The sequence below is a fragment of the Pipra filicauda genome, unplaced genomic scaffold (assembly GCF_003945595.2).
Source record: "Pipra filicauda isolate LSUMZ 115617 unplaced genomic scaffold, ASM394559v2 scaffold1_size10287979_pilon, whole genome shotgun sequence".
Classification (NCBI taxonomy): Eukaryota; Metazoa; Chordata; class Aves; order Passeriformes; family Pipridae; genus Pipra; species Pipra filicauda.
The window spans coordinates 5,119,712-5,133,158 of NW_024104310.1; the positions used below are offsets into that span (position 1 = coordinate 5,119,712).

The 13,447-nt window shown below is 42.5% G+C and overlaps 1 protein-coding gene across 3 annotated transcripts in view; it reads right to left on the bottom strand.

The window, feature by feature from the left end:
- The window catches only part of GAD2 (glutamate decarboxylase 2), a 41,634-nt gene that overhangs the window by 21,933 nt on the left and 6,254 nt on the right, over positions 1-13,447 (bottom strand). For 2 of the 3 annotated variants that reach the window (XM_027717366.2, XM_039380744.1), the window contains 3 exons: positions 12,724-12,814; positions 11,799-11,911; positions 7,867-7,982 (listed from right to left, as the gene is read on the bottom strand). In XM_027717366.2, coding sequence (XP_027573167.1) covers positions 7,867-7,982; positions 11,799-11,911; positions 12,724-12,814 — 320 coding nt within the window. Of the gene's footprint in view, positions 1-7,866; positions 7,983-11,798; positions 11,912-12,723; positions 12,815-12,890; positions 12,998-13,447 lie in introns of those variants that run through there. The other variant, XM_039380743.1, reaches the window with a different exon arrangement.

Consider the following 13,447-nt stretch of genomic DNA (forward strand, 5'->3'; position numbering starts at 1 on the left):
GAGAGATGATTCAACTGGGCTAACAAGGAAGGACATTAAATGTGACCCCTTTGAGGATACAGGGACTACAGACTTTTCATCCGTGCAAGGAAGCGAGCTTGAACACCATCTTTCACAACAGAGCCGTGTGAGAGTTACACAGGTCTGAAGTCTTACAGTGGGAGAACCAGGGTAACAAAGGGCAGACAGGGGCATATGGCCTGACACCAGTCTTGAAGGAAAAACCAGGCTTGGAGAAGCTGGCAGGTCCAGAGTTTCAGCACTGTCCTGTGCCTGCCAGAGAGAGGAAGCCATGCAGGTGGAAACACGCTGTCACTTTGGTTTCCTGGCTTCCTCCCTCCCTCCCCTCATGCACTGCAAAAGGGTGCATGGAAGACTACAAATATGTCCCCAATAGAGAGGAGCCTAACTTCTTTCTGAAAAGAAATGTGGCTGAAATTCAGTGGTGAAGGAGAAGACATAGAATATTAGCCAATATTAGTGACAAAAGTATATTATTCAACAGAAAAAAAAAATTGGTGATTCTCAGCCAGGGTAATTTTCCCTTTGTCTAAAATTTCAAATGCTCTTAGGTATAGGCTTGTTTGCCTGATAGCCGTTTTTATATAGTTAGCTGTGTAGGGTAAAAATAGAGTGTAAATGTATTACAGGTGCAAGAATGAATAGGCCTTTTGGAAAAAGGAGGAATTAGAATAATTAAAAATATTACAATGCTGAAAAGTATGGCACTGTTATCTTAAGTGAACAGTGTTTCAATATACAGATGCTTCTGTTTTTATACCTTGCAAAATTACCTTCTCATCATCTGGCATGGTTGAAGCTGTCAGGAAGAACCATCCTAATGCCATGAGCCCCAAAGGGCACAGCTGGTTTTTCAGACTGGTCTTACTCCTTGTTTACATAAATCCTGAGTGGTATGAGCTTTGTGGAGGTAGCTTATCAGTAACGAGTTCCCAAATGCTGAGCAAGATGAGCCATCCCACAGCTGAATCCCCTCCAAAGTCTGCAGGCTTGTCTGCTGGCAGGCTGGTGCCCAGAAGACCTGGACCCCCAGCCTGATCCCATCATCTATTCACCAGCAAAGGAGGTGAATACACTTTCCTCTTCACCTCTCCTGGGCTTTCAACAACGTGGAATCCCTGGATGTGTAGGCTGGGATACTTCTCTCTTAACTTTAATAATCTAAAAATGTGTGGCTGGTCCAAGCTCCCTCAAGAGTGGGGAAGAAAATGTCCCTCTAGAAGGCACTGCACTTTGGAGGCTCTAGCACCCATTTTAGACTTAGATGAGTTGTCTCTTCTTAGATCTTGCTCTTTTTTTATTGGCTATAAAAAGTGTATAGACTAACTCAGATTAAATGTTTACACTTCGGGTGATTAACATTAAGTGACATGAATTCTATCTTTTTATCTAATTTTAAGCTACAGCTTCTCCTTCCATTACCTACAAAAAGAGTATACTGTGTCTTATCCCAATTGTAAATACACTGTAGTGAGATATATATTTGCTATTGTTTCCTTTAGCTACTGCTATTCAGTTTTTAAAGTTATTTGTTAATATCAGGAGAGAAATGAGGATAATAATGCTTTTGAACATACTAGTATTTACATCTTTGGCATTTTTGAAATATATAACTTCAAACTGCTTTTCTAATCCAGCAAGACTCACTTTTTTTTCCAGTGTGGATAGTTTTGCAGCATTATGTGTGGTAAGAAATGTTGCACTGAGTTCAAGATGATCCTGTGGCAGTGTAAAAGCCATGAGATATTGACCAGAAGAAGGATTAGACCCAAATGATGAATTTCCCCTTTGGGATAGACTGCCCTAGAGCACTACTTTTCTGGAAAATGGTTTTACTTTTATGTGAATGGTGCTACTTGAATTAAGCTGTTTCTCAAATAAGAACAAATTTTCACTGTTTACCCTTGGCTTCAAATAGCATAAAAAATACTTTTCTAGTTATTATGCAATATGTAACACAAAGAAAAAAATGTGTGGATCTTTCAGTTTGATTTTTAGTTTCCTTAGGTGGAAACAAAACTAATTCCTATTTACTCTGTATACTCATAACTTACAGCTTCGTAATCCATCTGCCAAATAGAAAACACGATCTCCAGGCTCCTCAGATCTTTCTCTGGAAGCCACACCACACACAACACCCCTTGGACTGCTTCTGGCAGGTGGCAGTTCTGCAAACTGCCTCCTAAGTTGTCTGGCCAGAGGGTAACACTATGTTCCATGGAAGTGGTAGGATTAGAGATCAGATTTTTGTTCCTTCTACAGAGAAACCAAACCAAAATCTTCCATAGCCTGTGTAAAATGGAGGTCTATTAAGCTGTATCTTTAGGGACAGAAGTCACTTTTTAATTGCCTTCTGCATCAGCACAAAGAAGCTCCATAGTAGCTTTCATAAAACTGTTAAGGTAAAACCTTTGCCAAAGCCACTCTTCTCCCACAGACGGTGGTGTAGTTTGATGCATTCCCTGCAACTAACAGGGCTTATCCACAAGGGGAAATCAGCATGCAATAAGCTGAAGAGGTTATTTATTGCGAACTGCCTCCTGGGATCTAGTTGCTGTGCGGATACTCAGTGCACTATTCCCAGGAGGGTGCTCCCCTACCTCCACAGACAAATCACCTCTCCCAGAGGATGAGGTCCCTCCGAGTGTGTCCAGCTCTCTATGACACTGATACCTGAACAGCCAACAGACCCTCCCTTCAGTTGGTAGATGCCAGAGCTGCACTCCTAGTGAAGCCTCCAGCAGTAGCTAGATGACAAGAGCAGTGCAGACGGGGAAATGCCAGAGGCAAGGAGAGCCTCTTCTGTATCCTCTTGGGTCTCTAACTCGGTGAAGAGACTCCTTATTGTCAGATGAGACTCAATTACCACCCAGTTCTTACTCTGCATTTTCTTTTCCAAACCTATGATAGGAATTATGTTACTATTTCCCGAGCACCTGATAAGATGTTCCTACTTAGGGGATTCCTAGAGGAGTGGGAAAGGAAGAAAGCTGATGTGAACTACATGGGCACAGTCTTGCTAGGTTGGAGAACAGAGGAGACAAAAAAATTTCCATATCTTTCCAATTATGCCCAGCCTTTTTTTCATTCTCTGAACTGTGGATTGAGCCCATACAGCCCCTAATTAATCATCAAGTTCACAGAAATGCTACAAGTCTCTTTAAGCTATTTTCCTCCTATCAATTAAAAAGGCCAAAGGCTGTTTTGTAACCTGAACCCACTTAGTTCTCTACAGCTAAACTTTCCCCCTCTGCACCCTTTTCCTCCTCAGGGTAGGGTGATTCTGTCCTTTTGCCTATTAGGTGTAATCCCTGCTCCATATTGTTCCCAGCTACTGTTGGATACTGTGTAAGACAGTGCTGGTTGGACAGATCAAAATCACAACAGGTAATGGGTTAAAATTCAACAGGCCTTGCCTTTTAGACAAATGAACAACTAAAATATTCCGAGAAGGCAGCTCTCCCTTTCAGCCCCTTTTCCATGCTGAAAAAGGCGTCTGCTCCTCTGAACAATTAGAGTAGCCTAGAGTTGATATGCTGGGACACAGGAGGACACTTTCATTTTAGATTTTTCATTGCGTTTGAAACGATGGACTGAAATAGGTTTTTACAACTGGCATCCATCACTTTTTCCCCTCTGAGTCAAGGTCTCTTGCGTCATGTGCAGTCCAGAGCAGCTGCCCTGAAGGACATCACTGCTCCTGCCCCAGTGCAGATGAAGGAAGACTGATGATGCCCTAATGAATGTAGAGGACTGAATTAAATCCTGAGCGCAAGTGCATCTCAGTGAAATTCAACTTGTGCAAGACCGACCCAAGTAGTTGCAGTGTACTTCACCATCACTGGTGAAACAGAAACAAACAGAACTGGAGTGAGAGGCAAGTCACAGCTTGGGGAAGATCTGCTTACTGGGAACAAGCACAGTTGGAATAGTCACGTAACCTATTCTAGGCCTCGAATGTAGGCTGTGTATGTCAGGAGGCTCTTTATGGTCGGTGCACAGAAGTAGGTGAATCCCTCCCAAACGTAATTTAGAACATCTAAATTAAGGAATATTTAGGTTCCTAATTTGGATGCTCTGAGTTTCTCTCCAGAGGTGCTTCTCTTCACTGGTTGTGCAGAGAGTGAGGGTCCTAATTTAGGAACATGATGCACTCTTAAATTAGCAAGGCAATTACTTAAGAACTGCAAATTACTCCTCCCTTCCCTTTTCCCCCACTGGCAGCTGAACATATCATGGCATCAGATTGAGGCCAGATTCTGATTACAGTAGTATTGGTGGCAAATGTGACATGGCTTCATTCATTTATAGTAATGGAAGCTCTAGACTGGTAGTAATGAAAATAGAGTCTTGTCTGGGATGCTGGAATTCCTGGCTGAAAATTTCTGATATTGAAACCTTTGGCCCTGACTGAAGAATTCAAGATGAAAATTCCCAAGTTTCTAAACATATACAGTACCTTTAAGCCGTGTTTACTATCATGTCACAGTTGCAGAGCATGGGGAACCTATGGATCAGTATGGATCTGCTGCTCCAGCTGGATCCCTACAAATCTGTGGGCCCTGATGGGATTCATCCGAAAATCCTCAAAGAGCTAGCTGATATCATTGCAAAGCCTCCCTTGATGCTTTTTGAGTGGTCTTGGGAATCCAGAGAGGTCCCAGCTGACTGGAAGCCGTCAAAGTCCCAATTTTGAAGAAGGGCAAGAAGGAGGACACTAGAAACTACAGGCCTTCAGTGTCCATTAAAATCATGGAAAAGATTATTCTGGGAAGTATAGAAAAACGCTTGGAGGAGAACACAGTCATTGGTCACAGCCAACACAGCTTCTTGAGGGGAAAGTCATGCTTATCAAACCCACCTAGCTGATCAAGGGGAGCCAGAAGATACAACATTTTTGGACTGCAGCAAAGCTTATGATACTGTCTTTCACAAGATTCTTCTGGACAAAATGTACAGCACACAGCTGGATAACTGTGTTCTGTGATGGGTGAGCAACTGGCTCACAGGTTGGACACAAAGAGTTATAGTGAATGGGGTAACATCAGGATGGTGTCCAGTCTCTAGTGGGGTTCTGCAGGGCTCCACCCTCAGCCTAGTTCTCTTCAATGTCTTCATTAACGGCTTGGATACAGAATTCAAAGGAATACTAAGTAAGTTTGTTGATGACACTAAATTGGGAGGAGCTGTTGACTCCCTTGAGGGCAGAGAGGCCCTTCAGAGAGACCTCGACAAACGAGAGAGGTGGACAAACACCAACCATATGAATTTTAACAAGGACAAGTATTGGATTCTACATGTGAGACAGGGCAATCCTGGTTATGTAAACAGACTGGGGAAAGAGAGGCTGGAAAGCAGTGCCACAGAAAGGGACCTGGGGGTCCTGGTTGATGGCAAGTTGAACATGAGTCAGCAGTGCCCTGGCAGTCAGGAGGGCCAACCATGTCCTGGGGGGCATCAGGCAAAGCATCGCCAGCTTGGCGAGGGAGGGGATTGTCCCGCTCTGCTCTGCACTGGTGCAGCCTCACCTTGAATATTGTGTGTAGTTTTGGGCACAACAATATAAAAAAGACATTAGGCTACCAGAGACTATCCAAAGGAAGGTAACAAAGATGGTAAAGGACCTTGACAGGAAGCCATACAAGGAGCGGCTGAGGCCACTCAGTCTGTTCAGCCCGGAGAAGAGGAGACTGAGGGGAGACCTTGTTGCAGTCTACATGAGGGACAGAAGTCCTCTACATGACCTTGTTCCCTCATGAGGGGAAGAGAAGAGGCAGGCACTGATCTCTGTGGTGACCAGTGACAGGACTCGAGGAAATGGCCTGAAGCTGAGTCAGGGGAGGTTTAGGTTGGATATCAGGAAAAGGTTTTTCACCTGGAGGATGGCTGGGCACTGGAACAAGCTCCCCAGGGAAGTGGTCACAGCACCAGGCCTGTCTTGAGTTCAAGAAGGGTTTGGACAATGCTCTCAAGCATCTGATGTGATTCTTGGGGTGTCCTGCGCAGGGCCAGCAGTCGGACTTGATGATCGTGATGGGTCCCTTCTAACTCAGCATATTCCATGATTCTTTAATTCTATAGTCTGCTTGTTCCATGGCCATTTTCTTACAAGAGCACCCAACTGTGGCAGAGAGAAACCACAAATAGGCTGAGGAGTCTAAAAGTGAGTAAAAGGTCAACATGATGTGATAAATGAGACAGATGACATCTGCATATCTTAGTATCTGCTCAGGTCCTTCCTGTCTTAAAAAGGATTGTACTTCCAGGCCTCTGGAATTCCTGTAACAGCTTTGGCTTTTGTGAGGGTTAAACCATGATCCCATATCCTCTGGGAAATTAAGTGTTAAAGGCTCCTGTGTTCACACAGTATGGTTTCTTCACTTCTCTAGAAGATGTGCCATTACATACTTCATAAAAAACTTGACAAAACCTGAAATTTCAAGATACTTCTAAAATGTAATGGATATTCAGATGCTGTCCTATGGATCCTCTAGTATATTTGATTTTTAAATGTTTAATTTGCTAAGGGAACTGCTTCTTCCCTGGCATGAAAACACAATTATTAAAACGCACTTCATTATTTTGAGACTGATATCACAATTTGGGTCCTTGTTTAACATTCCATCGCTATGAATACAATGAAATTCTCTAATGATTAATAGGATTTGTTACTTTAAATAATCATGCTGAACCTTATTTGCAAGACTTATTAGGCTTGTAACTTCCACATGAATAATGTATCTCTAGTGGGACAGCCAGCTTTGGAAAGTTGCTACTCATTTGTTGACTACCCTTCTCTTTAACTGCTATGGGGACAATTATTCTGCAATGTGGAGCCCACAGTTGTGTATCACATTTCATCCCATCCTATTGCTGAACTTTTCTGTCTGATCAATTTTTAGGATATCTTGCTCTTCACACTTGCATAGAATGAAACACGTTGTATGGTAAGTCAAAAAACCTGCTGAGCCTCAGCCACGAATGAGTTCTGGATGAGCCCACACAGCTGGAGAGAAATTTAGAAGGGGACCACAAAGTTTGAAAACAGCTTACAGTCCCTCTTGGGGATAACCTTTCCTCTTCCCCTTCCTCCCGCACCTGCGTTCTCCACTTTAAGCTGCAAGGAGTTTTACATGGTCACAGAGCCAAAATATTCACCCCCACTCCAAGAGAGTCTTTTGTGTGGTTGTTCAAAGGAGCTCTGTGTTTCTCCCACCAGGACCACTCTGGTTTCTCGTGTGCCCACCTCCCCTCACCTCCGGCACTGCCAGATTGTGGTGATGCCTGTGAATGAATTCACGTGTGCTGAAGTGTTTGCCCACAGGCAGAAACCTGCAGCAAAGCCCAACTGCCCACCAAATACCGCAGCTGCTCTGCTGCACACACACAGCATTACCATAGTAATGTCTTCACGTATGTTATCACCCTCCCATTAAATACCAGCAGGAGTGGTTTCAGCTGGAAACATTTTGACTCAAAGAGACTTTCTGTTGCCCCTGAGTGACCTAATAATATCTATTCATGGCAGAAAGTGCTGAAGCCCGATAATGAGTTCTCATCATTTGATGCGGTTCTTGCCACTCTCATCAACATTTATATGGACACAAGTGAGAGCAAAAAAATGGCAGTGGCTTGTAGAGCCTGCTCTCCCTGGATTTCAGCCACAGATAAGTGCACAGATCATCCCTCTATATATCAAAAAGCTGTCCCCTTCCCACTGTTTTAATCCCAGTGAAAGAATAACAGAAATGAAGACAGTTGGCTACAAATTCCTGTTCATCTATTTTCTTCATCATAAATTCATACAAGCAGATGTAACAGACAGGAAAAAACAGAAACACATACATGTTCTGATGTGAAGGCAACCAGTCTGGGAATAGCTGCCATTCCTTTTTCTTTAACTTCTGGGAACATCTTGAAACGTGCAATCAACATAGCATACATGTTAGATATGGCACCACCTGGAGTCCACAGTAATATACTGTTACTTTTTCTATGCATTGTAATATCATTTCAGAAAAAATGACAAGTCTTGCTACAGTTTATCTAACTCTAATGCTAATGGTTTCTGCCTCATGGCAGAACCATGGATTCTTATTCCCGATGCTCCTCATAGCTGGGCTGTGTAATAATAGGATCTACTACACCCAAATAACAAATTATACAAAAAGTACTATGGCAAAAAATGACTGGGGCTTCCATTCGTCCTCATTCTTGCTACCATCTCTCCTTTAGTTCCCAGTCTTAGCTTTCCATACCCCATCAACACATAATCCCACTCTATTCCACCTCCCAGGCAGATGCCCCACAAGGCAACTTGCCCCAACAAGTGCAACCTGATCTGTGCTCTCCCCTCCCAAATCAGGGTGGTGTTTAATGCCCCAGCTTTGAACAAACCCACCCAGTGAGTCCCAACAGTCACCATCTTCTGGATAACAGGAGTTAGGGGAAGGAAGAGAAAGGAAAAAGGGTCATTCTAACACTTATTTTTCATTTTATATGTCCTCAGATGGGAGCAAGGGGAAAAGGTCAAATGTCCCTAACACTTGCCTTAAAATCACTGGCATACACTGACTTAAAAATACCCATTTCAAGATGGATATTTTACCCACTTCAAAACGGCATTCTTCAGTGGTCTGTTCCCATATTTCAATTGTCAATGCATAAATTAAAAACAAGCACTTAATTTTTCCTTTTTTGAGATTTTTACTAACTGACTTTCTGTGTCTACAGTGGAACAATGTTTGGTTTTACATTAATGCTGCATGAGCACTATGGGAATATAATGCAGTACCTGAGGCAGAGGCTGAGTAGTTTTACGTATGTATGCACACAAGCACACACACACACAGACATATATACATGAAATCCATCAGGTTTATCCTGTATATATATGTATATACAGAGATTGATTACATATTGATGTTTATGCATATATATTTATATAAAGCAAAGATTTGAAATGCTGCTAAGATAGAGTTCAATTAATGCAACATTAATCCATCTAAAAATGGAGTGAAGAGCATAAGATGTATACCTCCAGAGGATGGTTCAGCTCATCCTCTGGTAGCTGTATTGCAGTAGGTGGGATGACTTGCTCTGCAGACACATCCACCTCTCTCCCTTGAATATGTGGGAGCTGCTATAACTAGCCCATGGTAGACACCCAATGCTTGGACAGCCAAAGCGAGAAAAGCTAAAATCCACCCTTTAAGCAGATGAAGGAAGCACTGCCGAGTATCTGTGCTGGCAAATTTAACATTGTTTTGACTTTTGTAAGATTTGTTTTTATCTTACTGGAGATACATACACTGTTCCACAGCCCACAGAAACTGTGCCCTTCATTTCTAATCAGTATCCTAGCTCTGCTCTTGCAGTGAGGCTGCCCCTGCTCTGGGCTTTCCCTGACCTCGCTGGCCCTCCTGTGAATCCAAGGGAAAATGCCACCAAAAGACAGCATTGCTGGCAGAGGGGTCAGTATAAATCAGGGGTTTTCCTCCCTTTTCAACTATCTTGAGAGATATGAACGTATTTCTACCCTTCTTTTCAGAAATGACAAAACGAGAAATGGAGAGATTAGGAGGAACTGCTCAGGTATCTGTCTCTAAAAAATGCAGATGTCATGTTGATGACTTACGTGACTGAACTAATGTGTCCAAGTCGAAGTAATTTGGCCTATCTTGTCAAAAGTCATTGGCTCGGTGTCAAAAGAATCAAGACTGAAATGTTAAATTTCTTCACTACCAGGCTTTCCTATTATTATTACTTTGTTGTTTAACCTTAAGCTTATTAATAAGCCTGCATTCTGCCTTTAATTTTGGAGCTGTGTTTACATCCAGAGTTAAGTGCAGGCAACAAAACACACCTACGGAATTTGAAGAAAATAATCAGGCCTTTATGCTTTGCATGTATTGATACTGTTTATTTCATTCCAGAGAATGCAGAGAGCAAGAACCTTTTCTTTGCAACAGTAAGGTCTTCAGCTGAAGCCATGACAGCTTGAAGTGAGAAGACAGCGTGGAGATGATTTCTATTATTGCCTGAAAAAGCAGAACCTGCACACTGAGTATTGCTGCCTTAAGAGAGTGAATTAGAAAGATGCACTTTGCACAAAACAGAAATTGAAGAGGAAGAAAGGATGAGAGGGGGCAGCCCTGCAAACGGCCAGTGCAGGTATACGCCTGCAGAGAGCTCGTCCCCATGCCGGTGTCAGCACAAGGAAGCGAGCTCTGGCACCTGACACACCAGCAACACCCTGGCCCCAGGTCAGGCAGGGATCTGTCGCAGTCCCAGCAGGGCCAGCAGTTCCTCCTGAGGCCCTGGACACCTTTCCTGACTCACACTATCTCTAGCTGAGTTTGCCAGACGCAGGCAGATCTGGGACATGCACTGAGCCTTTCACCTCTGCTGCCATGCCCAGCCTGTGCCCATGAGGTCTGGCTGGGCAGTGTTGCTATTGCTCTTCTCTCCTCTCCCAGGTCCCTGACCAGCCCTGTGGGGTTATTGCGTCTCAAGCCTGCAAGGTAAAGAACTAAAACCAGCTGTATCAAGTCAGGTTAGGGACTGTTCAGTAACCAACCACTGTTCAGTTTCCAAAAGCTTTGACTTAGGTCCTGGGCTCATGACACAAGTTTAGATGCCTGATGTGATGGGGGCCAAGGTTTTCGGGGGGACCTCTAAGCACTACAGTAAAAGCTGCCAGAGCTTTTGCTCTCAGCACTCTTTAAATAAGAACTCGTCAAAAAGCAATGTCAATTCTTCTCATCTGTGGAAACAGCAAGAACAAAAATTCCACACCACTTCCCACAGGTGCACTCAGATGTGAGAAGCTGAAGATGAGCCTTGCCTGACCTTGATGGCCTCGGAGAGCTGAATGTCCTATGCTGTTATCAGTGAGGCTTTTTCTTTGCTCAGTAGTGTGCTCTTTCCCTCTTCATTAGGTCAATGGACTTTCTTTTCAGAAAGGCTCCTTCCACAACAGCTATCAGTCTGTTCTCTTTTGACAAGCCAAGACATTATGCCCAATGTAAATTCTTTCAATATTTTGCAATTTTGTGAGGCAGATAGGCCAAAGTTTTTTGCCATGATATTCCAGAGTAAGAGAGGAGGTGATGAAGAGTATAAATCAAAAGATTAAATGGAATGATTAAAAAATAAAAAAGTCTTAACAATGTAGTGTTTGTCTGAGTCAATGATTACTCGACACTAATTTTTTTGCCTTATTGACTTGCCCTGAAAGAACCAGGTTTCTAAGCCTTTAAGCACTCAGATTAACAAGCCACCCAAATGCCCCAGTGAGCAAAACAGGCTTTACATGGAAAGCTAACAGCATACTCTACTGTTGGCAGGGTCCTACTGACGCCACTAAAATTACTGGAAGGGATGCTACGTCTTTCCCTGTTTCCTTCCACTTCCCCTGTGATGATGGAGAGCTTTGTTGTGTTTCTTCCCTCCATTATTAATACAATAGTCTTTCTATTTCATGTAATCCATAAGAAGTGGGGGCAAAGCGAAACTGCAAGGCAAATGTCTCTTCTGATTATGTTTCCCATGTGCCATTACAGCTGCTCATCATGCAGTGCAATTTGCTCAAACAGACCCTCATAATCACATCCCTGAAATTCATAAACATGCAATACTTTATCTCAAAGAGGCCACTGGTGGTTACTAGCAAGTGTCCTCTCAAACATGCATATTTAATTATATTTACTCTTTAGCTATAGGGGATGTCATATACCGTAGTCTGAAAAATAAAGAAAGCTTGAAATGTTATGTACCAGGTGAAAATATCCCATCGCCACAGCCCCCTGGCCAGCCAACCATCTCTCTCATTTTCCTTAGTGTGACATATTCCAAAAGTACAAACACTGGAGCAATTTCATAGGTGAACCTGAAATGTAGTAATGTCCATATTTAATGCTTTCATCTACAACACTAGTACATCTTTTTGCAATATTACATTACACTGTAGCCACAATATACTCTATTTGGCACTGGGTAGAGTTCTGTTTGACAATACTTTCCACAATCTTCCTTCGGATTGGACATCAAATGTCTAGAAGGAGAAATGCAGAGAGTGCTTGAGAATCCATTTCCACCCGCTTCGGTGAAAAAAATCTTGCCCACCTCTTCCAGGCTCAAGGCTTTGCCCTAAATTCAAGAGATGCTGGGCAGAGCCAACCTTGCATAAACCTGTGTGCACATCTAAAGCACACCTCCTCAGTCCTATTCATAATGACAAGACAGCGTATGAAGCTAACCAAGTACACAAAAATGCTTCCTAGTCCCAAAGTGAAAACTCCACACTTTAAATTCTGCATCTCTTTCTTACAGAAAGCTCTACATGCCCCAAGTATGGATTGTACACAACCCCTCTACATGAATGCAACTGTTCACTTAGCACACCTTTCATTTTACATATTTATGCATGCAAAATGTTAATCTATATGTATCTTTTGCATATTTTTGGGGGTAGTAAAACCAAGATCATATCAGTATGATGAAATTTTATAGAAGACAGCCTACAAGACAAAGTTGAAAGTCTTTGTGTAAATAACTGTAGCAACCATTTAAAAAGCAGATTAAGTTTTTCCCAGCAGTCTTAACATAAAATTATTCTTTCATTCAGATACAGCAATTAATATTTTAGAGTGTAACCGTAAAATTATATTAAATATTATGGAAAAAAAATCTGCTACTTACATATTAGTATTTGCTGCTGATGTCAGCCAGTCTGCTGCCAATCCAACCATGTCCAATCCAGTTGAAAGTTGATTAAAATATCTAGGGTGCCCTGCAGAAGATGGAAAATGTTATCAAAAGGCTGATGACTCTGAATGAAACTATTCAGTGCCGAACATTGTATTTACCTCCGGATTTCTATAGAGAAGGAAGCACTTTCAAGGTATGAAACAAAGCAAACAGCATTAAATACATTTCTTGGAAAAGGCAGGATGATTTCTCTTCTTTCTCATTCCAAACTCAGTAAAATCAGAATAATTACACTGAACACAGAATAATGAATTCCAACATTCCCTATTATCCTTTCAATATGCCTTGAAAATTAGCACATTGCTGCCTCACAAAAATAGCTGTTTGCTCCCGTTAGTGTGTCACATGTTGTCACTGGATATGGTTTTGCCTGACTAGGTTTGAAAGGCACGCACGAGACACCATCTGAAGAGCTTGCCAGTACATATAACGTCAGTGATGAATGGCTAATGATTGTAATAGACAGGGCGAAATGAGAAAATGGAGTATTTTGGTGACTGCTTTGCACATGACTCAATGGCTGATGATTGTACGAAGATGGCAGGGAAGGTGGTGGTCCTTGTCATTTTTTCCCTGTCAGAGTGCAATTACAAATAGCCTGGCTACCTGCTACTGTGATTTTAAATAAACCCCATGAAAACCAGCACTGCTGCCC